This window comes from Acaromyces ingoldii, assembly GCF_003144295.1.
Source record: "Acaromyces ingoldii strain MCA 4198 unplaced genomic scaffold FA10scaffold_1, whole genome shotgun sequence".
Classification (NCBI taxonomy): domain Eukaryota; kingdom Fungi; phylum Basidiomycota; class Exobasidiomycetes; order Exobasidiales; family Cryptobasidiaceae; genus Acaromyces; species Acaromyces ingoldii.
In genome coordinates this window covers 2,816,344-2,843,267 of record NW_020290247.1, presented here as the reverse complement: position 1 = coordinate 2,843,267, position 26,924 = coordinate 2,816,344, and the positions used below count along the sequence as shown (strand labels likewise).

The 26,924-nt window shown below is 58.6% G+C and overlaps 6 protein-coding genes across 6 annotated transcripts; 4 read left to right on the top strand and 2 right to left on the bottom strand.

The window, feature by feature from the left end:
- Positions 1-1,164: 1,164 nt before the first annotated feature.
- Positions 1,165-4,508, top strand: FA10DRAFT_290913 (hypothetical protein; the record flags this gene model as incomplete). Its single annotated transcript, XM_025524353.1, has 4 exons — positions 1,165-1,177; positions 1,229-2,296; positions 2,336-2,648; positions 2,721-4,508. 4 exons carry the CDS (start codon positions 1,165-1,167, stop codon positions 4,429-4,431), a joined length of 3,105 nt encoding a protein of 1,034 aa, XP_025380918.1. The 3' UTR covers positions 4,432-4,508.
- On the bottom strand, positions 4,495-6,282 carry FA10DRAFT_299073 (PLC-like phosphodiesterase). The gene is made up of 3 exons (XM_025524682.1): positions 5,419-6,282; positions 5,081-5,357; positions 4,495-5,015 (listed from the first exon to the last, which is right to left on the bottom strand). The coding sequence occupies exons 1-3, from the start codon at positions 6,146-6,148 to the stop codon at positions 4,571-4,573; spliced, it is 1,452 nt and encodes a 483-aa protein (XP_025380917.1). The 5' UTR covers positions 6,149-6,282; the 3' UTR covers positions 4,495-4,570.
- A 391-nt stretch (positions 6,283-6,673) lies between these two features.
- On the top strand, positions 6,674-11,991 carry FA10DRAFT_29251 (hypothetical protein). Its single transcript, XM_025524399.1, has 3 exons — positions 6,674-9,965; positions 10,035-10,997; positions 11,070-11,991. The coding sequence occupies exons 1-3, from the start codon at positions 6,924-6,926 to the stop codon at positions 11,709-11,711; spliced, it is 4,647 nt and encodes a 1,548-aa protein (XP_025380916.1). The 5' UTR covers positions 6,674-6,923; the 3' UTR covers positions 11,712-11,991.
- Positions 11,992-12,109: 118 nt separating this feature from the next.
- FA10DRAFT_270768 (hypothetical protein) lies at positions 12,110-14,322 on the top strand (the record flags this gene model as incomplete). The annotated part of the gene is made up of 3 exons (XM_025523073.1): positions 12,110-13,201; positions 13,273-14,051; positions 14,109-14,322. 3 exons carry the CDS (start codon positions 12,110-12,112, stop codon positions 14,320-14,322), a joined length of 2,085 nt encoding a protein of 694 aa, XP_025380915.1.
- Positions 14,323-14,387: 65 nt separating this feature from the next.
- Positions 14,388-17,195, bottom strand: FA10DRAFT_264326 (hypothetical protein). The gene is made up of 4 exons (XM_025520604.1): positions 16,855-17,195; positions 16,327-16,802; positions 16,167-16,270; positions 14,388-16,106 (listed from the first exon to the last, which is right to left on the bottom strand). The coding sequence occupies exons 1-4, from the start codon at positions 16,889-16,891 to the stop codon at positions 14,501-14,503; spliced, it is 2,223 nt and encodes a 740-aa protein (XP_025380914.1). The 5' UTR covers positions 16,892-17,195; the 3' UTR covers positions 14,388-14,500.
- A 163-nt stretch (positions 17,196-17,358) lies between these two features.
- Positions 17,359-24,359, top strand: FA10DRAFT_264325 (acetyl-CoA carboxylase). Its single transcript, XM_025520603.1, has 4 exons — positions 17,359-17,625; positions 17,698-18,046; positions 18,118-18,446; positions 18,512-24,359. Exons 1-4 carry the CDS (start codon positions 17,586-17,588, stop codon positions 24,277-24,279), a joined length of 6,486 nt encoding a protein of 2,161 aa, XP_025380913.1. The 5' UTR covers positions 17,359-17,585; the 3' UTR covers positions 24,280-24,359.
- Positions 24,360-26,924: the final 2,565 nt, after the last annotated feature.

Below are 26,924 nucleotides of genomic sequence, written 5' to 3'. Positions count from 1 at the left end.
GCCCGAAATGAGGGCCAAAATTTCGTCTTGAATGACGAAAACGTGCGACCACGCACACCCAGGCCTGCTCCTGTATCGGCAGGCGCCGCGATGACAAAGAGACAGATCGTATACAAGGGTCCCAAGAAGTCCATGGCCACCGTGCGGCCTCGTCACGCTGGCAGTGCTGAGCTGGACAACTCATCGACGTCATCTCGTCGCCGAAAGGTGGCCGCCGCCTGAAGGCTCATTTCGCTTCCTTGGCCCCCAATCGGCCCGCCTGTTCGTTCCATTGCTGCCGACGTGTCGCTGTCGCATGCCCCGCGCCCGTGCGCAGGCGCAGACCAGTCATTTCGATTTCCACTTGCTCTTTCTACACAAAAGGGGGCAGCTCCGTTCTGCTTCATTTGGCGCGCAACAAGCGACCGCCTCCCGTCTTGATATCCAGATTCTACTGTATGTATATATTCCTAATGATCTTGTCTGCAACGGTGGCTCCACGTACACTACGAGCGCCATGACACTGTTCGTGATCATCCGCGCGGCCCGCCAATGGCTGCCTTCCTCTGTGCTGAGCATGGCCGATTGTGCTTGAAATGATGCGGCAGTTGTGATCGTGGGTGCAGCGGGCGTGACGCAAATATCCCTCCTTGCGCATCACCTCATATCTGCTGAGCACGTACGGGCGGAGCATGATGCACGGGTGTGACATGGCTTGGCAGACGGCCGTGCGGCGTAGTCGGCATCGACGTAAGCAACGAGAATAGCGTCATTGCTTCGCTTCGCCTGCTCGATCGGGCGTCGAGTCGAGTCTGTCTCCGATCATCTCTTTCGACGTCCGCAATCGCCGCCACGCGGACACCGACACCAAGCCGGCAAACCGCAGCGCCACATCTTCCTTTGGACAGAAGTAGAAGCGCTGACGTTTAGACGTTGCAAGAGCAGGAGGGCGCGTGCGTTTGCCGCCGTCCGCCGCGGCTCGCCGTTGTACCGGCGATCAAGTCCATGCAGGGGAGGCTCATCCCGCCTCATCCCATAAATACGACGGTGGCTCTTACGAAGCTCTGGCCCCTCTTCATCACCGCCCCAATACGCTACTACTTCTGCGTTTGCACCCTCAAACACTTTCACCGTCGACCATTTCCACTAATAGCCCCGCCGGCCAGACAGACTCTGACTCTCGGCATGATTTCTAACGGTAAGTGCAGGCAAATGCCTCAACTGTCGGCGATGAAGTGTCTTGGCGCAGACAACGACTCACGCACAAGCATTCGTTCGAACAATAAAGGTTTCCAGGCTCGGATCGTCCTGCCGGGCTATGGTGGCCTCGAAGAGACATTTGCGCGCTCGCCATTGACCCATGCTCGACCGCAACAGCAACAGCAGCAGACAACGACAACGATGTCGATGGCGACTCCGGCCATCGACCTGGCTTCGCCCCGCACTTCCGCCTCGCACGGCTATCCGCTCGACTTTACTCGCTACGGACCCAATGTGGTCAACGATGTCCTGGCCATCTTTCGGTCTGGCGCAGTCTATGCTCCATCAGCCATGACGATTCGATCGCTCAGCCGCCAAGCGGCCCCAGCTTCGGCCTCACCCGCTGTCGGCGGCGGAGTCGGGACGCCCGGACCCATCAGCTTGGAAAAGGACAGCGGCGTCAGGCTCTTTCTATCCTTTCGCTACGTGGGCAAAAAGCATGCGAGTGCCGACAGGGCTGCGGAGCTCGACGATATCGCCTTGGCCAGCTTCGCCAACACATTCGTGGCGGCAATCGCTGGTGATGACGACGGTCACGATGAGGAAGATGAAGACGATGAGCGACACCATCAACAACACCAGGCTTCCGACGAGGACAACGCCTATACGAGCCATGCCGAGGCAATGGTTGCAAGCGGGCAAGATGAGGACTCGGGCAACGCCGACCAGCGCGGAACCGCAGAGGGGCAAGACGACAGCGAAGGGAAAGGAGATGCAAGTGCCAGGAAACATGCCCACCTCCTTTCGCTCAACCTCGGCAGCCTCCTCGCCAAGCGATTCAGCCGACAGTCGAGGAGCGAGTCGGACTCGGCAGACCTGATGATGATCGCGAGCCAACCGGTAGTTGCAGAGGCCCTTGCAGACGAGGATGGGCAGCAGCCGAGAGAAGACAAAGCCAAGTCGTCCAAGAGGTCCTCGCGCCTGTTTCGAAGCAGCAGCGGAGCCGGTGCGACGAACAACACGGACGTGTCTAAGTTTCGGCAACCAGTCGCTGCGGAGCTCTTTGTCGACGGGGAGCTGGTTCCACTCATGAGGACCAGCGCCGCAACGCGCAAAAGTGAGCGAGTCGCTGCGAAAAAGTTGACTGATGACCAAGGTTTTGCTACCGTCTTTTTGCTCGGTGGCGGCGGTCGCATTGACCTGAGCGAGGTGCTAAGGAAAAAGAGGGCCAAGGTGCACGGAGAGGGTGTAGAAGGCAGCACCGAGACGGTCCATGCTCACGAGCCTGGCGACCACAGCGAAGAGATCCTCCATACACTCACCTTGCATCTCTGGGATGCCACGCGCAAGGAAGTCGTCAAGGGTAGGAAGCAGAAGAGTTCCAAGAAGGACAAGGCAGCGCCCGCGCAGCAGGCTCTTCAGGGCGAGGTAATGGATCTCAGGCAGACGGTCATCCCCGATGTCATTTTGTGAGTCAATCGATGGTCGAGCACTGCAATGCAAGTCGAAAGAGGGAGGGCAGATACTAATTCGACCGACAGCCACTTTGAGGTCCTCTCGTCCGGATCTGAGGAAGAAGCAGCACAGCATGAGACGGCAGCGATGGGCCTCGGAAAGGGCTGGCCATCGACGGAGAGCAAGAGCAAAGGCAAGGGACGAGCTGCGGCCAATAATTCTGTGCCCGAGGATGGTGGACGTCGATGGAGCCCAAGCAACACCTCGCGCCGCCCCTCGATGCTCCAGGCAGTCACGGAAGAAGGCAGCCAGAACGGTGGCAGCATGTTCTTTAGCACAGGACACAAGACCGCTTTCGACCGCAAGTTAGGATCTGATCAGGAACAGGTGGAAGACAAGAGCGAGGACAAGAAGGAGGAGGGCGCCGAGGAGTCCAGCAAGCCGACTGATAGGGAAAGTGAGGGTCGAGCGACGCTTACTGGAGGCGACGCAGACGAATTCGTGTCCGCAGATGCCAGCGAAAAAGAGAAAGAACTGAAGAAAGGCATGGCGAAAAAGGATACGGAAGTAGACGAGAGAACATCTGCAAGTGCAGGAGTCCAAGATGAAGCAAAGGCCACTGCTCAAAAGGCAGGAGGACGAGTCAAGGAATACTTCGACCAGGATACCAGGGTGCTCCTGTCGATGCAGACAGCGGTCGAGCACAGCGACGGCATACCAGCTGACACGGAAGCCGAGACCGAGGCTGCCGTCACGAGGACTAGCGACGAGGTTGCACCTGCAGATAAAGAACAAGAGGATAAGGCGAAGCGAGGAGGCGGTTTCGGCCTATTAGGGTTTCTCACGATACCAGTGTCGAAGTCGGCCAAGACGCATCTTCGCAGGAGGAGCGCCATTTCCAAGAAAAAGAAGGACAGCGAGTCTCGAAGCTCAGAGGAGTCTGGGCAGGATCAACAGGAGGGCGAGCAAGAGCGGGAAGAAGAGAGCGAAGATGATCAACAGCCACAGCAGCCGGCAGCGACGGAAGCAGCAGCGACAAGTAGAAAGTCTCCAGAATCTTCGCGGTCCTGGAAGAAGAGCAGAGACTCTAGAAATGACGGCGGCGAACGCCAAGGCGATCGGGTAAAGCAAGTTCCGGAGGCTTTGAGCTCAGTCCGTGCTGCTGCTGCGGCTGCTTCGCCCAGGGTTGCGACGCGGCGCGCGTCTATGGCGTGTGACCGACAGGAGGTCCAGAATCTCACGTCCAACGCAGAGCCGACCGCGAGAAGCTTCGAGATGCCTCGCCCACCCGCTCGGCGCGACAATCTCAGCGGGCTTCAGACTTTGGCCGGTTCTATTCCTCTTCCTGCTGTGCTCCGTCCCGCGGCGAAGACGACAAGCCAAGGCAACAAGGGCGACCAAATCCTGGACGACGAGGCTCCACGCCGTTGGTCCGCTTTGCGGAATGGCCTTCACCGGCACGCCCGTCATCGCAAGTCGAATACGGTCTCGCAGATGACAGCGCCCCACGCGCCATCGAGGCCGCCCACAGCTCCAACCTTGCTGGCTAATGACGAGGTGTGGGATGCCATGCTTAAGATCCGTGAGCTCCGGATCCAGCACGACGTCATCGAGGCCGAGCGCAAGGAGCTCGAGTCGGAGCTGCGGGATCTCCATCTACGGGGAATCGAGGGCGAGAGGCAAGGGTGGGAAAAGAGGGTCGCAGATTCAAAGGGCCAGCTCGAACGTCTCAAGAACCAGCTCGCGAAGGCACAACGAGCGACGCCGCACACAGGCGCTGCGTTGACCTTTGCCTGAAGAGAGCGTATAGGGCACATTCACGGCACGGCACGACATACACGAACACTTGACACGAACCATACGACGAAAGCTCGATATTATTAGACGTAACGACATTGACGACAATAATGACATCCGAAAAGTACTTCTGCTACTACTACTGAAAGTTTGCTTCAATGAGTAGAGGAACCAAGTCGCTGGCGGCAGCTGGCTCCGCATAGAAGTCGATTGCGAAAGTGACCATGAGTCCGTCGAGCGCTTGGTGAAGCTTCTTCTCTTGTGGATACGAAGACGAGGCGGCTGCCATGATGTCGGCCACTCTGTCCCGCAGCCTCGGGTTGACGCCTCGGGTGGCTAGCAGCGTCGAGCATCGCTGGACGATGGAACCATCGTCGAGCCAGCCCTTTGCGACGCTGGGCGGCAAGGCCCAGGGAACAGAGGAGCCATTGCAAAAGTCCAAGGCCAGCGTCGAAGGATCGCGCCCTCCCTGATCCATCAGATCGCAGATGAGCTCAAACTTGCGCGGAATCGAAGAGAGAGACCCAATGTGGTACCAGTCCTGCGTCTGCACGGCTTGGCCTGTTGGTAGCTTGTAGTCGAAGCTGAAAGGGGAGGAGATCAATCAGTGACTGTCTTTCCTGACTGCCCGCGGAAAAGAGAGACTCACCAGCCTTCGTAGCTGTCAGGCCAGATGGGCGGACTGATCCCTCCGGGAAAGTCGAACTTTGGGTCGATGACGAAGCGGCTGAAGAGGACGATTTTGCCTCGCACCTCCCCCAGTGTGGGCACGCGGTTCTCGAGGAACCATCGCTGCCGGCCTCGAGGCGCAGTGGGCGATGCGTCGTTGGCGGGCGGGGGTGTTGCGTCGACGTAGGCCGTCTTGAGGAGGTTGATGAACGTGTCTTGGTCCCCACCCTCCTGCTTGACGGACATGACCAGCGTTTCTGTTCATCAAGGGCTTTCTCGTCAGTACTGATGTGAGACTTGCCCATTCAACCAACGTACCCTGCTTGCCCGGCCCCTCCAAAAAGGCCCACACCTGCTCCAGCACGGCTGAGAATTCGATGCGCTCATCGACAGAGCCGTGGTAGGCGAGCAGCCTCTCCTTGCCCTTTTCGCCGCGTGGCCGCAGGCGAATGTCCATGAATCGGATCCCATCTTCGAGCTGCTTGGCCACCGTCGATTCGGTGTTCTGGCACTGCGAAAAGGGCCAGCCGTAGCGGGCTAGCGTCTCGTGGCTGCCTGGAAGGCAGAGCAAGGAGAGGGAGCTCGAGGAAGGGACGGAGCCGAGCCATGTCGATGGGTCCCGAGCGGCGAGAACGAGGACGTGGAGTTCGCCTCCGTTGTCTTCTTCGTCGTCGTCGATGCGCGAGTAGACGAGTCGCAAGGGCTGATGCGGTCGAGACGAGGAGGACCAGAGGCGAGCCCGAGTCGAAGCCGCACTGGACGGGCGGGCAATCAACGGCCTCTTTTCGTCGGATGCAACGCTTCCGGTTGCACCGACACCGCGCGGCAGTGATGAGGAGCGGAGAACGCGCACGGTATACACAACGGACCGTCTCCCGTCGCCCAGTCTAAAGTCGAGCTTGCGCCCCTTGACAAGGTGCGCCGGGACTGGGAAGACGATTGACCGTCTACTGGGGGGGAGCGACGCTGTTGCCTCTCCCACATCGATGTGCAGCTCATACGTCAGACGGCTGTGAAAGACAAGCTTGATGTCACGGCCGTCCTTCATCGCGGCGGGGCGGTCAGGGCGCTCCAATCGACTGTTCCAACAGGGGGCCGCATTCGACTACCCGCCGCCTCGCTCTAAAATTGGGCTATGTGCCCCGAGCGAGGTTCGCCCATGCATGCTCGCTGAGCTTAATTGATTTGCACGTGATGCGACGCGTTGGGAGGAGGAGGAGAATGGATTTTAATATTCTCCTCCTTTGGGCCACACAGAGGCAGGCGGAAAAAGACAAAGATAGATGTGTGGATTCGTCAATGAACATATGACGCCTGGACACCGCCGCCGTCTTGCCGTGCCCGCTTTGCCTGCAGCAGCAGCAGCGGGCTGGGAGACCCTGGCTAGCCTCGTTTGCTCGCTCGATAATGTGAGACATTGCCGTGACAAAGTGCCGCTGCTCCCGTGCGGAGCTCAAGTCTGGGCGAGATAGAGGAAATTTCAAACGAGGAAGGTGGGTCGTCCCGGTCGAGAGAAAGATGGCGGGGTGATGTAGTTAGTGTGTGTGTGTGTGTGTGTTGTTTAGACAGTCAAAGCGGACGCGTCTTGTTGCTCTTCCTCTCTCTCCCTTTTTATTTTCACATCTTCCTCTCCTCCGCTCTTGCTATCGGCTGTCTTGGATCCCTACTTTCCCCCTCCTCCAGCCCTACCTACATCCATTACTGCTACCAGAAAACCAACCTCTGGATGCTCTGACGACGCCGCTTCCAAGTCTACACAAGTCATCAACCAAACAAAGCCACCCCAAGGAGGGGACATTGAGTATCGCCTATCCCGTTTAACAATGCCGGGCGCCATGGCCTATGATGATGGCGCGCTCGCTTCGCCCGACGCCAGCACAGCGGCCATCCTGGGTGCCTCGTCGGCTGGTTGGTCTCCCGTCCGCACGGCAAGACGCCCTCCCCACGAACTCTTTTCCTCGTCGTCGTCGTCATCGTCGTCACCGCACCGCAGTGGCAGCAGCACGACGTCTGCTGCTTCCACCGCCACCACGACCGCCGACGAGGGCGACCAGCTGCCGAGGAGCCCGTCCAAGAATGCAGTGCCTGAGGCCAGGGCCAAGCTCAGCTCGCTCCGACAGCATGGCCTCGTGAGCAACAGCATCTTCAAGAACGGCGGCCGACCGTCGCCTTCACACAACTCAAATGCCTCGCCCACTGGATCCAGCGCCTCGGCCGCGACGGGCAGCCCCGCGCGGCGACACCTCTACGAGGGCTCATCGCCCTCGAGCAACGGCGCGAGGGCCATGGGCGTCGGGCTCGGCATCAGCGTGGGCGCCAGTCCGCCGTCGAAGATGGCGCCGAGGTCCGGATCGGCGACGAGCCTCGGCTCCAAGGGCTCCTACGACGACGACGACTCGGACGCAGAAAACGAAGCGGCGTACGTGCCTGGCCAGGGCTCGCCCAGGAAAAGTAAGGGCATCGATGCGCTGCAGAGGGCAAAGGGTGTCAGCAACTCGCCCTTTCGGCGTCAGGCTGCAACAGCAGGAGCAGGAGCAGAGACCGACGGCGCCACCAGGCCGCTCGAGTTGCCCAAGAATGCCTGGGCATTTAGTGCAGCCGCCTCCAGGCCAGCAGCAGCAGCACCGTCGTCGTCGTCGTCATCATCTTCTTCTCCTGCTTCGCCCCACCGACCAAGCACGCCGACAAAGGAGCTCGGCGTGGGGCACGCCGAAGCACCACCCAAGACGCCCGAACGCACGCCGAAGCGCATGGCCACAGCGGCCAACGGCGGCGACGTCGAGGTGGCCACCACGCCACGGGGACGGCCATCGCCGGCGCGCGACCAGCACTACGACAGCCCTTCGTCGCGCGGCCTCCTCGTCTCCAACCGGCTCCATGGACCGCGGCAGATCTCGACGCCCGAAGACTCGCCGACGAAGCGCGAAAGGCGCAAGACCGTCACCTTTGACGAGGTCCTTGATGTGCAGGAGTTTGACCGCGAGAGCAGCGTCGACCTCGAGAGCCTGCGGAGCGAGGGTAGCAACCTGAGCAGCAACCAGGACTACGAGGCCGTCCACGCCGGCGGCGGCTCCTACGACGGTGCCGAGTGGAGCGACGAGGAGGTCATGTGGCGCAGCGAGGACCGCGGCAGCCGCCTCGTCGCCGAGCGTCTCATGGTCGTCAACGGCAGCCCCGCCACGGACTCGAGCCCGGCCCTGTCGACGCCGTCGCTCGAGGGGCAGGCGCAGCACAACAAGGAGCACATGCTGCCCTCCGACTCGAGCTCCAACGACAGCCGCGATGTCTCGTCGATTGACGAGCCCGCGAGCCCGCGCCAGGAAGACATTGACAAGACGTTCAACACCGCCCGCGACTCGAGCTTCAGCCATGTCGACGAGATGGACGATGCCGACGACAAGGACGCCAGTGCGACGGACATCAGCGGCTACGGTGCCCTCCACCGCGTCGAGAGCATGGTCGATGAGATGCTCAACGACAGCATCCTGGGGCCCAACCGTGCTGGTCTGTACAACGAGCAAGCGGCGGAGCGAGAGTCGAGCCCGCCCAGACGGCGCCGTAACGGTTCGACGTTCAAGGACCACAAGGTGGAAGCACACGCCGCCGTGGCTGCCGCGGCCGCCGACGAGGACGAAGAGGTGCAAGACCAGCCTCAACGCCGCTCGTCGAAGCCACTACCTGCTCCTCCTCCTCAGCAGCAGCAGCAGCAGCAGCAGCAGCAGCAGCGCATGTCACAGAGCGCACCCAGCTACGACGACATTGCCGAGCTGCAAAAGGCAAAGGCGCATGTCGACGATGTCGCTGGAAAGCTGTCGCTGCCCGCGTGGAGCCCGCTGTTTGGGGAGAACGAACAGGAGGAGGACAGAGAAGAGGTTGAGGCGGTCCTTTCCTCGCTCAATGCCACGCCCACACTAGCAGCACCAGGAGCGACCGGCGCGAATGCCGCTTCTTCCAAGCCCGGCGGACGACCCCACATCTCGAGAGACGCCGTCCTGCAGCGAGTGGCGCGCGAAAAGAGGCTCGCTGCCGAGCAGGAGCAGGCCCATTCGCAGAGCGGGACTCCGGAGCTTTCCCCTGCCGAGCAAGAGCGTCAGCCACCGATGGCCCAGGCGAGGAGTCACGTCGTCATGGGCAGCCGGCCTCGTGGATCAGAGCCCGAGCGCAGCCGCAACGCATCGGGCGAAATGGTCGCTCGTGCCAGGCCGAGTGCCCCAGCCAGCCGCGGCCTCGAGCAGCGTCCGTCGCAGGTCGCCGAACCGAGGCCAGCCCCTCCGCCAAGTTCCGTCCGTGAGCTGGCGCAGGACGACCTCGAGTCGCCCCTGGAGCGGCTCGGCGCTGAGGTGGCTGCTGAGCAGGCTCAGCATACATCGACGCTGCTCAACAAGACTCCCGTGGCGCCCTCCAGCGTCGCAGCAGCAGCAGCAGCAGCAGCAGCAGCAGCAGCCCAAGTCGGGCCTGAAGAGGCCGAAGCAAGGGAGCGTCAGCAGCAGTGGTTCGGCTCCGGCAGCCGCGAGGCCTCTGTCGATGCCTCCGAGGTTCTCAACGAGCCCAGCAAGGACAAGGTTGAGCCCAAAAAGGCCTCACCCGGCCTGACGCCCGCACAGCAGGCCGAAGCCATTATTGCACGCAGACGCAGCAAAAACGGCAAGGCACCCCAGCGGCTCAAGGGAAGACGCAGCCTCAGCACGGGCGATGCCAGGCCTGGAGAAGAGGAGCAGCAGGAGCAGCAGGACAGGCAACGCTCCGTCAGTCCTGCCACGCCGCTTCAGCAGCCGCAGGACAAGGAGCTGGAGGGAGGCAAGCAGAGCGAGGACTTTGAGTTCGGCCTCGAGAGGGAGATCAGCAGGATCTGCAAGCAGGGAGACGTGAGTGTGTCCGATCTAGTTGCATGCTCCGTAGATAAGCTAACATGTTTCTTTTCTTCGACCCACTAGCAAAAGTATCGCATCAATGACCGCGGTGTCTTTACCGGCGTCGAGGAAAAGGTGTCGCACACTGCCGTGGCGGGCGACGTCGACAGCGGCAAGGCGTGGCGCAGACTACGCAGGCCCTCGGACATGAACGAGTACGCCAAGGAGATGCGCGAGTACCGTGCCAATGAGAACCCCAAAAAGGTCGCAGGCAAGGTCTTTGTCCTCGTCGACTCCTTTACGCCCTCTTCGCTTCCCGTTCCAAGCCGGCCCACTCGGTTCTACTGCGTCCTCGACAACGGCCTCCACGTCGTCAAGACGGCTTCCGCTCCTCTTCGCTCGGCCGGCAGCGTGTCCAAGATTGGCCAAGAATTTGAGCTGATCCAGCACCGGAATCTCGAGTTCAACCTCACCCTTGTTGTCCAGCGCGACGCTCACCTCGTTGAGCCGTCGCGGGAGCAGACGAGCCCGACGAGCAGCAAGCGAGAGAAGCTGACGCCGAGCTTCTCGAGAGGCATGGGCAAGCTCTTCTCGAGCCCCAAGAAGAAGGCCTTTGCGTCCTCGATGAGCACCGCCTCTACAGCCTCCGTCGTTGCGCCTGGCTCGATGAGGGAGCCCATGCTCGACTACGTCAACCGCGAAGGTGCCTTTGGACGCGCCGAGGTTGTCTTTGAAAAGGTCGCTGCTCAATGCCTGGCCAAGTGTCTCGTCGTTGATCTGCCCGTCCAGGGCGTCTCTGATCCGGCGCCGTCACTCTCGAGCGCAAACGCCGCCATGCGCTCCTCGATGGACTTTTCCAGGAACCTCTCCAAGGTCCGCGGTACGCTCCGGCTCAAGCTCTTCTACCTCCCTGCTATGCCCAGCATCCCCCGGAACCTCTTGCCAGAGAACCTGGGCGAGTGCATCCGCGGCATGGAGAATGCCAAGTGGCACTCGGGTGCGCCGTGGATGGAGGGCGTCTTGACGCAACTAGGCGGTGACTGCAGGGTGAGTGTTGCTTTTGTGTCACCTGGCACTTCACGTCCTTTCAATTGACTGACTGACGTTTGTCTGCTACAGAGCTGGAGAAGAAGACCGGTCAAGGCTCAGGGAGCGCACCTGATTGGCTTCAACGAGATCACAAAGAAGCCGACCATCAAGATCGACCTCTCGCAGGCCGTCGCGGTAGAGGAGGCCTGGGATCCTGTCCGACAGGTGCCCGTCAAGATGCAGCTGAGAAACGACGAGGAGCTTGACGAGTCCTACCACGTCGAGCGCTCGTTCCGCGTCACCTTTGCAGACGGAGAGAGGATCCACTTCTTTGCGGACACCGACCAGGAGATGGTCCAATGGGTCGAGGCACTCAAGAAGATTGTCGGCATCGAAGTACCCCCCAACGCTGCATGGGCGCAGCTGGCGATGGAAATGGCAAAGACGGTGGCGAACAAGTCCGCTGCGAGGCTCTCGAAGCCAGGCGGGGTCCCCGCGACACCATCAGCTGCTTCCAGGATGCAGAGCGATGCCGACGAGACGCCCAAGCGACCGTCAATGCCGAGACCGAGCCATGCGCGCTCGCAGAGCCACGCACTTGCGACTGTCACGGAAGCCCACACCCCTCCTGCTCCTGCGCCTGCTGCCTCTTCGCTCAGGCAGCAACAACCCCATCAGACGAGACGAGTGCCTGTGGAGCGACCCGCGAGCGTCTACGTGGACCGTCGCTGATTCTTTCCTCTTCGATTCTCTTGTATCATTGCTTTTGCATTCTCTTTTCTCTTTTCTTTTCCTTTTCAGAACCTTCCATACGTATAAGAGGCGAGGCGAGGCTCAGCCCCTCTCCCTTCCCCCTGTTTATAGTTCGCTAGTCCATCATAGTACGTCCAGCTTTCGTCGTCGTCGCGCGAGCAATTTCAGCATGTCATTGACCTTAAACTTGGCCTTGCGCAAAACCACGTGTGGAGTGGTGACGGACGGACGCTGAGGCGGACGACGCCACAAAAAGTCTAGACTAACACTGCCCAAAAGCGAAGCTATTTATGATTGATTGGGCTTGACATTTCCTCCATTCGTTCATACAAGTGCCACGTCACTTGTTCCCACCCACCGTTACACATCTGCCAAGCATGTTCAAAGCGGCCAACCCATACGACGAGATCGTGACAAAGGCGACGGACGAGAACCTGACGTCGGAAAACTGGCTCTTCAACCTCGATGTGTGCGACAAGGTGTCCAACGAGTCGGACAAGGAGACGGGCGCGCGCAACTGCGTCGCCTCGATTCTCAAGCGCCTCGTCCATCGCTCGGCCAATGTGCAGCTGTACAGCCTGACGCTGTGCGATGCGCTGTCAAAGAACTGCGGCGTGCAGGCGCGCAGGGAGCTGGCGAGCAGGAGCTTCATGGGCACCGTCGAGCGCGTCGTGCTGGACCGCAATACACATGCAAAGGTCAAGGAAAAGGCAACGGAGCTGCTCAGGAGCTGGAGCGTGGAGTGGAACACCGAGGAGGAAGAGGCGGATCTGGGAATGGTCAAGGAGACAATCGACAGCCTCAAGTCCAAAGGTGGGTCTACAGCAGCCTCAAGGCGAACAGCATCACAAGCTGTGCTGAGTTTTACTGACTTTGGGGCGTCCCGAAAAGGTGTCTCGTTTGCAACACAGAGAGATGAGCCGCCACCGACGGAGCCAAGCTCGGAACAGCTCAGGGCTGAGGATGAGGAGCTAAGAAAGGTATTGGAATTGTCGCTTCAGGATCAGGGCGGGCGCGGTGCCCACAACGAGGGCACCGGTCTGTATGGGGCCGGATCTTCCTATGGTGGCGCTTCCTCCTCGGGGCCGGCGGCGACCGCTGCGGCGCCAGCCTCTTCTGGCTATGTCCCTGCAGCAGCAGTAGCAACAGCGTCATCACATGCCAACACGGGCATCAACAAGAACCTGCCAGACCCTGCGGTCGCTCAGCCATCTTCGACCGCTTCTTTCAGCACAGCCTCAGCACCAGCGCAAGCGCCTGCTGCATCGAGCGCAGCCGCGGCGGCCCCTCCAGACGCGCATCCCCCCGCTGCTTCGCGAGTCAGGGCTCTGTATGACTTTGCGCCGACCGAGGAGGGCGAGCTGGCCTTTGCAAAGGGCGATGTCATCCGCGTCCTCGACTCCGTCTACGAGCACTGGTGGCGAGGCGAGCTTCGTGGAGAAGCTGGCATCTTCCCAGTGAACTATGTGGTAAGTACATGCTGAGTCAGACTCCCCTATTGCATTCAACTAACTCCTTTCCTGTTCTTCCCCTTCACCAGGAAGTCCTGCCTGAGCCTTCACCAGCTGACATTCAGCGCGAGGCGGAGCTGGAGGCACGCATCTTTGCACAAGCCAACGACATTGATCGCCTCCTTTCGAAACTCCGCAGCTTGGACCCGCACCGCGACAACCTGGCCGAAGACGAGGAACTCCAAGAGCTTTACCAATCGTCGCTGAGCATGCGACCCAAGATTGTCAAGCTCATCGATCGGTACTCGGTCAAGGTCGCGGAGCTTCGCACGATGAACGACAAGTTCGTGCGAGCCAGAGGCACTTTTGATCAAATGATGGAGCAGAGCCTGGCCAAGTACAATCCAGGCGGACAGAGTACGGCCGACTACATGGGAATGAGGGATGGCTACGGACACGTCCACCAGGCCTACGCGTCTTCCTACGGCGCCGTCTCGTCGCCGCAGCCCGTGCAATCGCAAGCCCCTCAACAGCAGCCGCAGCAGCAACAACAACAACATCAGCCACAGCAACAACCGCAACAGCAGCAGGATTACACGCAAGCTTGGAACGAATACTACGCCCAGCAGCGACAGGGCTATGCGGCGGCACCCCAGCAGGTTCCTCAACAGCGGCCCGACGTCAACGATCCAAATTACGCAGCTTGGTACTACGCTCAGCAAGGACAACAGTCTCAACAGCCGCAGCAGCCTCAACAACCTCAACAGCCTCAGCAAGTTCAGCAACAGCAGCAGCAGGCTCCGCAGCAGGCTCAACAGCCCCAACAATACGACTATTCGGCCCACCAACAACAAGGCTCCTCGTCGTCGTCTGCCCCTCAGCTGGCTGCCTCGTCTTCAGCGGCGATGCTCCCTCAGTCTCCTAGCCAGACTGCTCAGGGCTCTTCGTCAATCTCCCAGCAAGCGTCTGCTCCTTCCAATGTCGCTACAGCAGCGGCATCTGACTTGCACGACGAAGAGAAGCGCAAGCTCTTTGAGAGGGCAAGAGCAGAGGCAGAGGCATATCACCGAGCTCATCAGCAACAGCTTCAGCAGCAGTCCCAGCAACAGCCCCAGCAGCAGGCCGCTCCCCTGTCTTGATCTACTTTGCTGACGTGCGTGTCTTTGAAGTAGTCGTCTTAAGCTTCATTGCATTCTCATTCTCATTCTCCCTCAATGCTTTCTTTTCAATGTCCCGGACACTTGAACACAATCAAATGCTATTCTGCTTCCACGTCGCCCAGAAACGAAGCCAATGAGTGACACAAAACACACGAGATCAGTCCTTATGAAGGTGCTCCAGCGGATGGACAGGAAGCGCCTTGGCAGTCGCGTCGTCTTTTTCCGGAACCGACGGTGCGCGAGGTGAAGAGGAAGGGGTGGAGCTTGACGTCGGGGGCGAGGAAGCAGAAGCAGACGGCGCAACCACGTCAGCGGACGTGACTGTGTCGTTGCTCCCTTCGCCGATTGGTGCATTGCCATCACCATCTTGCGCCTGTGCCGACTCTGTTGCCTGAGCATCTTCATCTCGAGCGTCACCGTCAGCGGCAGCTCCAGAGAGGCCTTCGCTCGTCTGCGGCCTCGAGCTCTGGCCCCGTCTGGCTTCTCTCCTTCGCGCTGATGCGGTCAATCTCGAGGCGGCCAACTTTTCCTCTTCCGTGCCGGCCGACTTCGAGGCGGCCATCGCTGCTCCACCATTCACCGCTGTGACAGAGGCGCTTGCCGAACCACCGTAGGCTTCTTCTCCTTCTCCTGTTGCTAGAGGAGAAGCCTCCCCGAGCAGGCGGAGATTCTCTTCCAGGGCGCTCAAGCACGTGCCACCGCCCAACTCTTGCACTTCTTCCTCGCTGTCATCTTGGCCAATGGCTCTGTAGCGCCATTGCACCGTGCCGTCGCTTCGTGCGGCATCCCAACGATTGTAGATGGTGGTTCCCACGACATGGGGTCGCAGCTTCAGCCAAGCCACTCGGAGTCGTGTTGCCATGACATCACGCTTGGCTTTGAGCTCTGCGCCGATGTTTTCGTCATCGAAAGTTGTCGAAGTTCCCGTGGTGACAGCAGATCCTCTCCTCGGCAAGGCAGAAGCGCCAGCTGCAGAGTTCAGGGCTGAGGCGCCCCGCCGCCGCCCTTCCTCCTCGTCACGCTCCATGGCCTCTGCATCGATCTCGTCGCCGTCGACCTCATAGTCTTGTCTCGAACCGCGTTTGAGAACCTGGGCCATGTACAAGCTTGCAATCTCCTTTGTCGACCTTTCAAATTGATCGGCAATCGACATAAAGTCTGCCTTTAGCCGGTCCCGCTTCTCCGTTTCCAGGAGTGTGTCGTCTTCGTGTGGAATGGGAGGCGGGAACTGATATTCCCAGTCCATCTGTCCTCGCATCGTGCCCTTGGGCAGATGATGAAGGGGGATGTCTTCGGCCAGCTCTTCGGGTTGCGACGTGAGCCTGATCTTGTCGCGGACGACGGGATCCAAGAGCGGTCGAAGAATGGCCCAGATTGGCTTAAAGATCCACGGCGCGCCATGCACATAGACCCTTGCAAGCGTTTCGACGTAGTAGCTCTCCATTGTCTTGACCATGAAGAAGACGCACCACCAGTCCATATTCCGTATCCCGAACTCGTTCATGTTGAAGATGACGACCTTCTTCTCTGTCGGTGGGATCATGAGAAGCTGCATCCACTCTTGCATCAGGATCACGCCTCGCTTGAGCTCCTCTTGCGTCTGGTTGTGTGAGAAGTGGCGGCCGACTTCGACGAACCAGATCGGTTCTCCTGCCGGCGTCGAGCCGTACACGTAGGCAATGCCGTTCTCGAGGATGTTTCGGCCTCCTCGTGTTTTGACCAGCGGCTTTTCACCCTCTCGGAGGATTCCCTCGACATCATTGCTGTCAAGGAAGATCTCAGCATGAGCTGGGGGAAGCCGAGGGGTAAAGGACAGCACTTACTCGGCTCGAAAGGCGGCGGTGCTTCCAATAACAGCTACGGCTCGATCAACATTCCATTTTCGTGCCCTCAGGAAGCGAAGCATAAGTGCATCAGGATGCTCGCCCTGGAAAGCCGTCAGATCCGAGAACCTTCAACAAAGCATGAGAGCAGCGCACACACCTTGACCATGTCCCAGAATATCTCGCGGAGCTTTGCACCGCCGTACTTTTCCAAAAACATGCGCATCTCCTTGGCCTCCTCAATCGTCTTGAGCTCGTCCTTGACTCGGTCGTCTTTCGGGATATGGGAGCCACGCTCATCAATCGTTCTGCCAGAAGGCATCCGCTGAAGCCGAGGACCCATCTTCCCAACTGCTGGAGAAGAAGCCGACGCTGCGAGCCTGTGTTCGCGTTCAGAGGCCCGACTGCTGGTACCACCGGGTCCAGAGGTGGAGCCCGGCAGCTTCTCGCCCGAATTTGAGGCCGAGGAGTGGACAGTAGGCAGTCCCGCACCGTTTCTCCCGCCATTGCTCTGCTGTGAATAGCTCGTTGTCGAGGAGGAAGAGGCGCTCAGGCCTCCTGCAGGTACCTCACATAGCCGAAAGAAGCGCTGCCACAGCCGGTAGAGGGCGCGAGTCTGGGAGCTCGTGAGGTGACCTATGCGGGGTTTCAGCCATGAGCCCTGAAATTCTTATCGATCTCAACTCACCTCTTGTCCCAGCGGCGTCAGGCTGAATGGACGCCATGCTCGGTAGATTTTCTGGGGCAGATGTGCGGGGCGTGGCGCGAAGTCCAAATTTTGGCCAGCCTTTCTCAATTTGCCTGGCTTCTTTGGTGCAAACTTTGCTCGAATGGTCAGCACAAGTTACTCCTGGTAGTGCTCTTGCTTTCGCCCTGCAACCTGTTCGCTGCCGATGGTGAAGAGACTGTGACAAGTCCTGACAAAGCAGGAGATGCTGGTGACGCTTCTTTCTGTTTGCGGAGTTGGGGTTGAGATCACCTTGTTCGGGATTGGCCAAAGGTGGAATGAGCCTAGGTTGGGCCACGTTGCCGTCAGGGCCCCGTCGTCCACGTGGTGGGTCAACGCCGCACGGACCAAATTTACTGAGGGGCCGGCACGGTGTAAAAGTCGGAAAGGTCAGTCCAAAAAAATAAGGTCTTCTTCATTCCCAACAAGTTTTGGGACCTGGTTCCTTAAGAAGAGCCGCTTCCCCTCATTCCAGAGGACCTGACCTTCTCTGTCCTTTTTACCAGCACCGTCACCTCTTCCCTCTTCTTCTCCGCCCTCTTCAAATTGGTGCGATTAGAAAGAACGCAAACTCGTCTGTATCGGGTGGCAGTCCCGAGCCTACAAACAAGCACAACAACCCCGCGTAACCTTTCTCGTCCCCGTCACTTACTGTACCATACCATAGAAGCCGAGGGCGGCGTGCAACAACGATGCCGCTCGCCGATCATCAGAAGGTGTCCCACTTCATTGGTGAGTCTTGAGCTCTGGGCAGGTACAAGAGTAAATGAAATGCTGACGGCGTCCCAACACGACTCTCAACAGGGGGAAACTCGCTGGAGGCAGCGCCAGCGGGGACTGTGGCCGACTTTGTGCGCAAGAGCCAGGGCCACACCGTCATCACAAAGGTCCTCATCTGCAACAATGGTATTGCTGCCGTGAAGGAGATCCGGTCCATCCGGAAATGGTCCTACGAGACCTTTGGTGATGAGCGGGCCATCGAGTTCATCGTCATGGCCACACCAGAGGACCTCAAGGTCAACGCCGACTATATTCGCATGGCTGACCAGTACGTGGAGGTGCCCGGTGGAACGAACAACAACAACTACGCCAACGTCGACCTCATCGTCGATGTGGCCGAGAGGACGGGTGTGCATGCCGTGTGGGCGGGATGGTGAGTGTGATCCCCGCACGCTTGTGTACACGCTTGCAGAAGACGACACTGACAGGAAGATGCATTTGCAGGGGACACGCGTCAGAGAATCCGCGTTTGCCAGAGACACTGGCAGCCTCCAAGCAGAAGATCATTTTCATCGGGCCTCCGGGCTCGGCGATGCGCTCTCTCGGTGACAAGATTTCGTCGACGATCGTGGCGCAGCATGCCGATGTGCCCTGTATGCCGTGGTCGGGTACAGGCATCAAGGAGACGATGATGAGCGAACAGGGATTCCTCACCGTCTCTGATGAGGTCTATCAGAAGGCATGCATCCACTCGGCAGAAGAGGGTCTCGAGAAGGCAGAGATCATTGGCTTCCCGGTCATGATCAAGGCCAGTGAAGGAGGCGGAGGAAAGGGTGAGTTGAGAGAAGACAGGCTAGTAGGTCTGCGAAGCTAATCTGTTCGATATTACAATGAACAGGCATCCGAATGTGTGGTAGTGCCCCCGACTTTAGGCAGCTCTACAATGCCGTCCTGGGCGAGGTGCCCGGCTCGCCCGTCTTTGTCATGAAGTTGGCAGGCAAGGCTCGCCACCTTGAGGTACAGCTCATGGCCGACCAGTACGGCAATGCCATCAGCATCTTTGGTCGTGACTGCTCGGTGCAACGCCGTCATCAGAAGATCATCGAAGAGGCACCCGTCACCATCGCCCCCGATGCAGCCCGTGAAGAGATGGAGCGTGCGGCCGTGAGACTGGCCAAGCTCGTTGGCTACGTCTCGGCTGGAACTGTAGAGTGGCTCTACTCGCCCGAGAACGACTCCTTTTCCTTCCTGGAGCTCAACCCGAGATTGCAGGTTGAGCACCCGACGACGGAGATGGTCTCCGGTGTCAACATTCCCGCTGCCCAGCTCCAGGTCGCCATGGGTATTCCCCTTTACCGCATTCGTGACATCCGAACACTCTACGGCATGGACCCTCGCGGCGCTGAGATGATCGACTTTGACTTTGAGGACCCGGCTAGCCTGCAGAAGCAGCGCAAGCCCCAGCCCAAAGGTCACGTCATTGCCTGTCGAATCACTTCAGAGAACCCAGAGACTGGCTTCAAGCCGGGCATGGGCGCCCTTTCTGACCTCAACTTCCGCTCTTCGACTTCGACCTGGGGTTACTTCTCCGTCGGCCAGTCTGGTGCGCTTCACGAGTTTGCCGACTCGCAATTCGGCCACGTCTTTGCATACGGCCTGTCGAGGCAAGAGGCGCGTCAGAACATGGTTGTCTCGCTCAAGGAGCTTTCTATTCGTGGAGACTTCCGTACCATTGTCGAGTATCTCATCATGCTCCTCGAAAAGCCGGCCTTTGAGCAGAACCAGTTCTCGACCGCCTGGCTCGACGGCCTCATCAAGGATCGTGTCTCGAGCGACAAGCCTCCACTCCAGATTGCCGTCATTTGCGGCGCCGTCGTCAAGGCTCACCTGCGAAGTCAAGAGTGCGAAGCTCTGTATATGAGCATCCTCAACAAGGGCCAGGTCCCTCCACGGGATACTGTCAAGACAACGTTCAGCGGCATCACGTTTATTATCGACGGCGTCAAATACTCCGTCACCTGCTCGCGCTCGTCGGCCTCTGGCTGGACCGTGTATCTCAACGGCGCTCGGACGCAGGTGGCGACGAGGTCCCTGACCGACGGCGGTATGCTCATCGGTCTCTCCGGTCGCTCGCACCCAACCTACTGGCGCGAAGAGGCCGGAGGAGCTTCTCTGCGACTTATGGTCGACAGCCGTACCGCACTGCTCGAGGAGGAGACGGATCCTTCGCAAATCCGAAGCCCGTCTCCTGGAAAGCTCGTCAGCCTCCTCGTTCCTTCTGGCTCTCATGTGGAAGCCGGACAGGCCATCGCCGAGCTTGAGGTCATGAAGATGTACATGCCACTGACCACTGCTGAGTCCGGTGTTGTCAACTTCCTTGCTTCGCCCGGCACACCCGTTGCTGCCGGTGACCATCTGGCTATCCTTTCCCTCGACGACCCTTCCAAAGTCATGCGTGCCAAACCTTTCGACGGACAGCTGCCCGACGCCGGATTGCCCATCGTCATTGGCTCAAAGCCTCACCAGCGCTTCCAATACGTCCTCTCTGTCCTCAACGATGTTCTCGACGGCTTCGACCAGAGCGTACAGATGCAGGCTTGCCTCACCGAGCTCGTCGAGCTGCTCAATAATGTCGAGACGCCTTACGGCCAGGCCCTCCAAGCGCTCTCCTCGCTTTCCGGCCGCGTTCCTTCGAGGCTGGAGGAGCTGCTGCGAACGACAATTGACGCGGCACAAGGAAAAGGTCAGGAGTTCCCAGCGGCGAGGTTGCGCAAGCTGATCGACAACTACATTCGAGACTCTGTCGATCCCGCCGTCAGGCTCCAGGTTCAGACCACACTGACTCCGCTGACCACCCTATTCGAAGAGTACGCGCCTGGCCTAAAGCAGCACTCCGCTAATGTGTTGGCCGGCTTGCTCGAGAAGTATTACGATGTCGAATCACCCTTCACCGGCGAGGCTGATGTGATTTTGACGATGCGCCAAGAGGCCGACTCGCTCGACAAGGTTGTGGCCCAGCAGATCTCCCACAATGGTGTCCTTCTCAAGAACGCCCTCGTCATCTCAATTCTGAACCAAGACACTGTCAAGCGGTCTGCCGGTCTAAGCGACGCCACTAAGGTCAACGTCGCCCTGCAGAAGTTGGCTTCGCTTGAGGGCAAGGCCACGGCTCCCGTGGCACTCAAAGCTCGCGAAGTGTCAATCTCTCGCGACCTGCCCAGCCTCAAGGACCGAAAGCGTCAGATGGAGTCAATCCTCAAGGCCTCGGTCATGTCTTCGATCTACGGAGGTGACAGCGAGTACCACGAGCCGTCGCTAAACACACTGAGGGAGCTGAGCGACAGCCAGTACACCGTCTACGACGTCTTGCACTCGTTCTTTGACTCAAGTGTACCATCGCACGTTGCCTTTGCAGCACTCGTCACCTACGTCCTCCGTGCATACAGAGCGTACGATGTGGTCAATTTCGACTATGCCGTGGAGGACTTTGACGCCGATGAGCGCGCGGTGCTCAAATGGCAGTTTCGCCTCTTGGCATCGCGCCAGCAAGCCGAACGTCAGGCTTCCGACGGCGACCTCGTCGCCCAGGGCAAGAAGTCGGACGCCAACAATGTCCAGAGTGGACTGCGTCAGGGTGTCATGACGAGCTGTGCCACCTTTGAAGATCTCGGCGACGTCATCCCGCGTGCGCTGCGCTTCTTCGACAAGAGCCCTCCGACCAACATTGTCAACATCGCCGTCACGGGCGAGGCCTCGACGACGGATGTAGAGGCCAGGGGCGAGTTTGTCAAGTGGACCAACAAGTTTGCAGACCAGCTCGAAGCTGCAGGCGTTCGTAGAATCACGTTCCTCCACTGCCAGCCTGGCATCTACCCCTGGTTCACAACGCTCCGAGCTGGTCCTTCGCAGTGGACTGAGGAAAAGGCTATTCGAAACATCGAGCCTGCCTTGGCCTATCAGCTGGAGCTTGATCGCATGACGACCAACTTCGACATTACACCCGTGCCCGTTTCCTCGTCGACGATTCATCTCTACTTTGCCCGTGGTATTGCCAACCCAGCCGACACCCGCTTCTTCGTCCGTTCGCTGGTCCGGCCCGGACGCATCCAGACCGGGAACCAGGCTGAGTACATCATTTCAGCCTCGGACCGCATCGTTAACGACATTCTTAACACGCTCGAGGTCGCCATGGCTCAGCCAGAATACCGCAACGCAGACGCTTCGCACATTTTCATGTCATTCATCTACCAGCTCGACATCACCATTGACGATGTTCAGAAGGCGTTGGCTGGTTTCATTGATCGTCACGGCCTTCGTCTGTTCCGCCTTCGCATCACAGCCGCCGAGATTCGACTGGTTCTGAAGGGCAAGAGGGAGCCTCAGCAGATTCGCGCCTTCATCACCAACGAGACAGGTCTCGTCGTCCGTTACGAGGCCTACGAGGAAGTTGCAGCGCAAGATGGATCGGTGCTTCTCAGCAACATTGCCGGTCCTTCTGCTCCAGCCCCTCTTCACATGCAGAGCGCTCATGCTCCCTACGCCACAAAGGTCGCCCTCCAGTCGCGTCGGTCGCGCGCCCATGCGCTCCAGACGACGTTCTGCTATGACTTCATCGACGTGCTGCGCCAGTCGCTGCGCGCCAACTGGAAGAAAGCTGCCTCCAAGCACCCCTCTGACCCGATCCGGTCGCTGCAGGAGCTCGTCTTTGATGAGAAGGAGTCGCTGCGCCCCGTCAAGCGTGCACCGGGCATGAACAAGATCGGCATGGTGGCCTGGCTCGTCGATCTCCTCACACCGGAGTATCCCGCCGGTCGTCAAATTATTGTGATTGCCAATGACGTGACGATCCAGGCTGGTTCCTTTGGGCCGGCCGAGGACCGCTTCTTCGCTGCAGCTTCACGGATGGCCCGACAGATGGGCATCCCTAGGCTGTACATCTCGGCAAACTCGGGCGCGAGGATTGGATTGGCAACGGAGGTCATGGACCTTTTCAAGGCCAAATTTGTCGACGATGATCCCGTCAAAGGTTTCCAGTACCTCTACCTCGACCAGCAAGGCTACGACGCTCTCGAGGCAAAGGCGAGCGGCTCTGTGTACACGCAGCAGACCAAAGCAGAAGACGGTTCTGTGCACCACGTCATCACCGACATCATTGGTCTTCAGGATGGCCTTGGTGTTGAATGCCTCTCGGGTTCAGGCCTGATTGCAGGCGAGACGAGCCGTGCCAAGGAGGAGATCTTTACCACCACCATCGTCACAGGTCGCTCGGTCGGTATCGGCGCCTACCTCGCTCGTCTAGGCGAGCGCGTGATCCAGGTGGAAGGCTCGCCAATGATCTTGACTGGCTATCAGGCCCTCAACAAGCTTCTTGGTCGCGAAGTCTACACGAGCAACCTGCAGCTGGGCGGTCCGCAGATCATGTACCGCAACGGTGTTTCGCATCTCGTGGCCAAGGACGATCTGGCCGCCATGACCAGCTTTGTCCGATGGTTGTCCTTCGTCCCAAGCACCCGTCATGCGGCTCTGCCCAAGCTCGTCTCGTCGGACTCGTGGGACCGTACGGTCGGCTTCGCTCCTCCCGCCGGACCCTACGACCCTCGTTGCCTCATCGAAGGTCAGGCAGACGTCACCGGTCTCTTTGACAAGGGATCGTGGCAAGAGACGCTTGGCGGCTGGGCAACTTCGGTCGTTGTGGGAAGGGCACGCCTGGGCGGCATTCCCATTGGAGTGATTGCTGTCGAGACACGCACCTTGGAACGCGTGCTTCCCGCCGACCCGGCCAACCCCAACTCGCAGGAGCAGCGCATCATGGAAGCTGGACAGGTGTGGTACCCCAACTCGGCCTACAAGACGGCCCAAGCCATTGTCGACTTTAACCGCGAGGGCCTGCCGCTCATGATTCTGGCCAACTGGCGTGGCTTCTCGGGTGGACAGGAGGACATGTTCCAGCAGATTCTCAAGTACGGCTCCATGATTGTCGATGGGTTGTCTGCATACCGTAGACCCGTCTTCGTTTACTTGCCTCCCAAGGCCGAGCTCCGAGGCGGTGCCTGGGTCGTTGTCGACCGCACCATCAACGAGAACGGCATGATGGAAATGTACGCCGACCCGTCGTCTCGTGGAGGTGTCTTGGAGCCCGAGGGAATCGTCAGTGTCAAGTACCGGCAGGACAAGCAGCGCGAGACGATGCGTAGGCTGGACCCCGTCTACGCCAAGCTGGCAGCGCAGGAGGACCGGCGCGGAATGGCCGAGCGCGAAAAGGCCATCGCACCAATTTTCTCCTCTGTCGCCGTTGCATATGCCGATCTGCACGACCGCACGGGCCGCATGTCGGCCGTCGGCGTCATTCGCCAGGCAGTCGAGTGGAAAGAGGCCCGACGCTTCTTTTACCAGCGTCTCCAACGCAGGCTCGTCGAAGAGGCTGCTCTGGACAGCATCTCCACGACGGACAAGAACGAGGCACGCACGGTTCTGGAAGAGATCCTTGGGGTGGGCCTCGACGATGCAGATGACGCAACGATGGCCAAATTGATTCAGGACAAGAGCAAGGCGCTTGCACAGATTGTCCAAGAGAGACAGAGGCAGGCGGCTGCTGATCAAATCACTCAGCTGGCCGCCACTCTGGACCCCGAGACGAGGAAGGTGCTCTTGGCCAGCCTTCAGTGATTGATCTCCTTTTAGACTATTTCTTATGTAAATACTTCGAGACTGGCTAGCTTGAAATGGAAAGACTATACTACTTTCGAATGTGCATGGGGGAAGCGTTGTGCTGCCACTGATAAGTCTACCACAGACGGCAAGCAGTTCATCCGAGCTTTATGCTTTCAGCTGCCAAAATCCAAATGACGTTGCCAAGTCCCCAATCTTCTCTCCTTTCTGTGCGAAGCAATAAGTAGACCTTTATTGGGTAAAAGCCATGAAGCTAGGTTAGTGTCGGGCATTATTATGCACGAAGTATATGCAGATAGGCACACACACGAGCTTCTAGCACCCAGCATCCGCACATACAGCTAGTCAGTACGTACGTAGTAAGTACGTCCTGATGCGATGGCCAGGAGAGTGGAATGCGCGGACATGCTTACATACAAGCTCCGCGCAGGTCCTGCGTTTGGTGGCAACAACGGGGTTGGCTTATCTGCGTACGAAAGCAGCATTTAAGTGCTGATTCATTTCAGCTCACCTTTCAAAATTTCATGTCTGCACTGTACATGAGACATAACGCTAAAAGCCATGAACGGCGGACGACACGGGCATGTTCGACCACAAATCCGTGGAGCGGAGGTCCGTGGCTACACCGCCCGCGAGGTCGAGGCATTTGGGAAATCGAGACATATTCACACTCGAGTTAAGTCCATCAGTGGCTGGGAAGCATAGCTCAGGAGACGGGAGGTCTTGCGAGACGACGATGTTCCAGACCTAAATTCTTCCTACATAGATCATCCGGGTTTTTTGTACCATTTCCTCGGTCCGAGGACATTCGCTTTTCTTCGGTCCGAGCACGTTGAGCCTGGTACCTGGAGACGAGCGAACGAACCACCTGTATTGATTTTAGAGGCAAAGAATAGAAAAAGTCTCTAAAATTTTCAAGTCGATTCCCACTAGATTTTCCCACACACACCGCCCCCCTATTGCGTCAATCCCCGTTTCCTGTCGCACTTAGTGAGAATTCTGGAATTGCGGCGACAAATTATGTATGTGTCTTGTCAGTTCCACTCTCCGAACGGTACAGTGCAACGTTTTAAGTGGGATTCGTTCTACGGCTCTTTAAGAAGCGACGATAATGATAATGACAGCTAGTCTCTCGCTACTGATGAGCCCGGCCAGCCACCAATACTACTTTAACTTTCCCCATCGTCGCATCGGTGGTCGGTGCATCATCGGGGTTTCGCAGTGCAAAAGAAACTCAGAATCCTACAAAATTTAGTCCTACACTAGCATCATCACTAGATTGATCGATCCGCCTGGAATGGACATGCACAGGCATTTAGCGGATTGATGGAGCACGTCTGCGTTCCAATTTCTTGGATGAGGCGGGACGCAGCCACAAGGTGCGGACGAAGCAGGTCCGGGAAGGCCAAGGAGGAAAGCTCGAAAAATTCAAGGATGAATTTTCAGACGATGTACTGTACCAAGCAAATTTACGCAAGCGTAGCTTCGCGGAGGGGCGGGCGTCATGTGTTCGATCAAGGTAAATAGGACGTGAGAACCTTGTGGGTTCCACTGCCCACAGTCCTTTCTTATAGCTACCCTGCCCCCCACCGGCCCGACGCTCTGCTAGCCCGCCTGTCCTTCCCCTCTCATGTCAGGTCTTAAGTTGTTTCGCCAGGGTGCAGATCGCGAAAATAATTGCTAAGAAAGCTGCACCGACTGCTTGAATGCGCTGGTGGAGATGCACTCGACTGCACCACTGATACAAGTCATGACTTCCGTGCCCCATTTTAGGGCTTATTTTCATCGCCTCATCTCCATGTGGTCAACTGGCCGGTGTCGTTAGGCGTGAGATTTGTCCGACACATCCTTTGTTCAGGTACGGATCGCCGCTTGTCCAAAGCCGGGGACGGATTCGAGAAAGGAGGTTTTCTTCGATTTCCATCGGTGTCTTGTCGGCGTCGGTCCTTGCTGCGAACTGTCCCTGTTCTTTCTGACCTCCCAGATTTCTTTCTCTCTCCCTCCCAAACGTCACATTCTCTTCAGACGTCCGACCGACTTCAATGCGCTGCACGACTAGCTTCCGGCGACAGAGTGATCTCCAAACAATATATCGCGCAGTCTTTGGCAGGAAGCCCTGATCAACTGTGTTCTCAACCTCAACGCCCCTCCGCCGTCTTTTGTCCTTAATTACCTTCTGACCCGCTGGTACTACGAGCACGCACCGGGAAGCTGAAATCATCTCCTATATGTGCGCTCTCCTTCGAGCGCCTGCGGAGACAGAAAACAGCATTGGCGATCGCACAAACTCGTGCACCAAAATTGACATAAAATCCGGGAACAGGTCCCATCGGCGACTTGTCGCTTCCCCCAACCCACATTCCTGGCTTGGTATCACGAACTCGAGTCGCCCAATCTGGGCGTGGTCGCTCATCTCCCAGCAAATGATCGACAGCATCCAGGCTACTGTGCAGCAGCTCTCACAATGAGCTCCTTGCCTAGGGAGAGAGAAGAAGACGAAGATGGGGAGCAAGAAGGTGAAAGCTTCTTTCCCCGACAACGTCGTCGCACCAGCTCCTCGACCTTCTCGTCTGTCCTCGGATCCAACATCAGTCCAGGCTCTCCGTCAACATCGCTGAGACCGGACACCCTTTTCAACAACC